The sequence below is a fragment of the Rattus norvegicus genome, chromosome 4 (assembly GCF_036323735.1).
Source record: "Rattus norvegicus strain BN/NHsdMcwi chromosome 4, GRCr8, whole genome shotgun sequence".
Taxonomy (NCBI): domain Eukaryota; kingdom Metazoa; phylum Chordata; class Mammalia; order Rodentia; family Muridae; genus Rattus; species Rattus norvegicus.
In genome coordinates, this window is record NC_086022.1 from 124324955 (window position 1) to 124327317 (window position 2363).

General features: G+C 39.4%; 1 protein-coding gene across 1 annotated transcript; it reads left to right on the forward strand.

Annotated features, from left to right (window-relative positions):
* The first annotated feature begins 1148 nt into the window (after nucleotides 1-1148).
* Vom1r104 (vomeronasal 1 receptor 104) lies at nucleotides 1149-2114 on the forward strand. The gene has a single exon (NM_001166761.1). The coding sequence runs from the start codon at nucleotides 1149-1151 to the stop codon at nucleotides 2112-2114; it is 966 nt and encodes a 321-aa protein (NP_001160233.1).
* The last annotated feature ends 249 nt before the right edge of the window (nucleotides 2115-2363 follow it).

Sequence of the window (2363 nt, forward strand, 5' to 3'; positions counted from 1 at the left end):
AATATAGAGGACTTATATGAGTATATACTTATAGTTGGCATATCAGGAAAGGGGGGAATCAAAATTCAAGATAGAAGGAGGAAATGTAGACTACAATTAAGTTTGTCTTTCAAGACTGAGTTGGACCATTTCCCTTTAACACTGTAATAGGGGATAATCCCAACTCTTTTAATTATACTTCTATAAAGAAAGGCAGGCTGACATTTGCCCACTTTGCTCTTCTCTTAGAGGCTGCACTGGATTGAGATTACAAACATGGAAGACACACTTTCAGAGTATTACTCAAAGACTGAATTGCTTACCTGAGGTTTATGGAATAAACTCCATTCCAATGTTCTGCTGTATTGTAATCTTTTATCTTTTATCTTCTGTCTCACAAAGGGATGGAGCTGACCAGTCACTATGATATGCCTTATCTCTCCGAGAGCACAAATATAATGCATGGCATGAAAGAACCAGCAGGCAAAATAGCCACAAAGACCCACCTGTGCTGGAACACTGTCATGTTTGGTATGTAAACAGCATGTTCTTATATAATTGTGTCCACCATACAAAGGCCAATGGCTGTGTATATGTTCAGGAGGAGCTCAGTCTTAAGAGTATTTAAGATCGGACTTGAAGGAAATGGCAGATTGTGGGTGGAGTTAGAAAGGTTTGAATACACAGATCATAATTCCCAACATTTGCTATATAAATACATTTAAGAAATTTGGTTTTACAATAAGTAGAGTAAAGAAACCACCAAATGCAAGAAGTGTATACCCAATCCATGGGAACTCTTTCAATGAGAAGGACTGGTTTCTTTCATATAATTTCTGATTCAAACTACCCAAAATATAAAACTCTGTAATGTTCCTGACAATCAAGATGTTGTGAATGAAAACCAAGTAAGATGCTTTCCTGCTCCAGCAGGAAAGACAATTTATGACATGTGCAGTATTTAATGCTAAATAAGAAAAGACAATTTATGACATGTGCAGTATTTAATGTTGGAGGACTTCACATACTGATGCAGCCATGATGGGACACAGAATCCAGTCATGGCTCAGCTTAGGATGAGTGAGAGCAAAAGGCTGATGTGTGGGGTGTGAGATGGAGCTGAGGTCTTCAGTGGAATAAGGTGAGGAGAGCTGAGTTGCCAAGGAGTGATGAGTGAGTTTCTGTTCTTTTCTCTTCAGCCACTGTTCTCATATATGATGAATAAGAATATCAGACTCCACACTAATTCTAACATAAGAAATACCTTTTTCTCTGAAATTGGCATTGGTATCTCAGGCAACAGCCTCCTACTTCTCTTCCACATCATCAAGTTCATTCATGGGCAGAGATCCAGACTCACTGACCTACCCATTGGACTCCTACTGATGCTACTGATGGTGGCATTCATAGCCACAGACATTTTTATTTCTCAGAGGGAATGGGATGACATCATATGTAAATTCCTTGTCTACCTGTACAGAATTTTTAGAGGTCTCTCCCTTTGTACCACCTGCATGCTGAGTGTCCTGCAGGCCATCATTCTCAGTCCCAGAAGCTCCTGTTTAGCAAAGTTTAAGCATAAGTCACCCTATTATGTCTCCTGTGCCATGCTTTTCCTGAGTGCCCTCTACATGATCATTAGCAGTCACCTCTTAGTATCCATCATTGCCACCCCAAATTTGACCACAAATGAACTTATGCATGTCACTCAGTCCTGCTCTATTCTACCCGTGAGTTACCTCATGCAAAGCATGTTTTCTATACTTGTGGCCATCAGAGATATATTTCTTATTAGTCTCATGGTCTTCTCGACTTGGTACATGGTGGCTCTCTTGTGTAGGCACAGGAAACAGACACAGCATCTTCAGGGTACCAGCCTTTCCCCAAAAGGATCCCCAGAGCAAAGGGCCACCCGTTCTATCCTGATGCTCATGAGCTTCTTTGTCCTGATGTCCATCTTCGACAGCATTGTCTCCTGCTCAAGAACTATGTTCCTGAATGATCCAACATCTTACAATATTCAAATATTTGTGATGCACATCTATGCCACAGTCAGCCCTTTTGTGTTTATGAGCATTGAAAAACATATAGTTAACTTTTTTAGGTCAATGTGTGTGAGGGTGATGAATGTTTGAATATTCATTGATGGACAAGGTCCATTAAGAGGAGCCAATGTAAGCATCAGAACTGTCAATCATGGCGTTCTGTCTATGTGCTTTGGCATATGTGAAATATGAAGTTGTTTTTCTGTTAAAATGATTTACTTTAACCAACATGATGGTAAACATGTAACAGAAGATTAAACCACGTCCCCTTCAATATATGACAAGGATTTTTTTTATTTACTTTTATTTTTATTTCTCAATGAGTCTTTAAGGGAGTCC

What these genes read in the sequence shown, in the direction of transcription:
- Vom1r104 (NM_001166761.1), top strand. Translation starts at nt 1,149, where the DNA reads ATGAGTGAGTTTCTGTTCTTTTCTCTTCAGCCACTGTTCTCATATATG.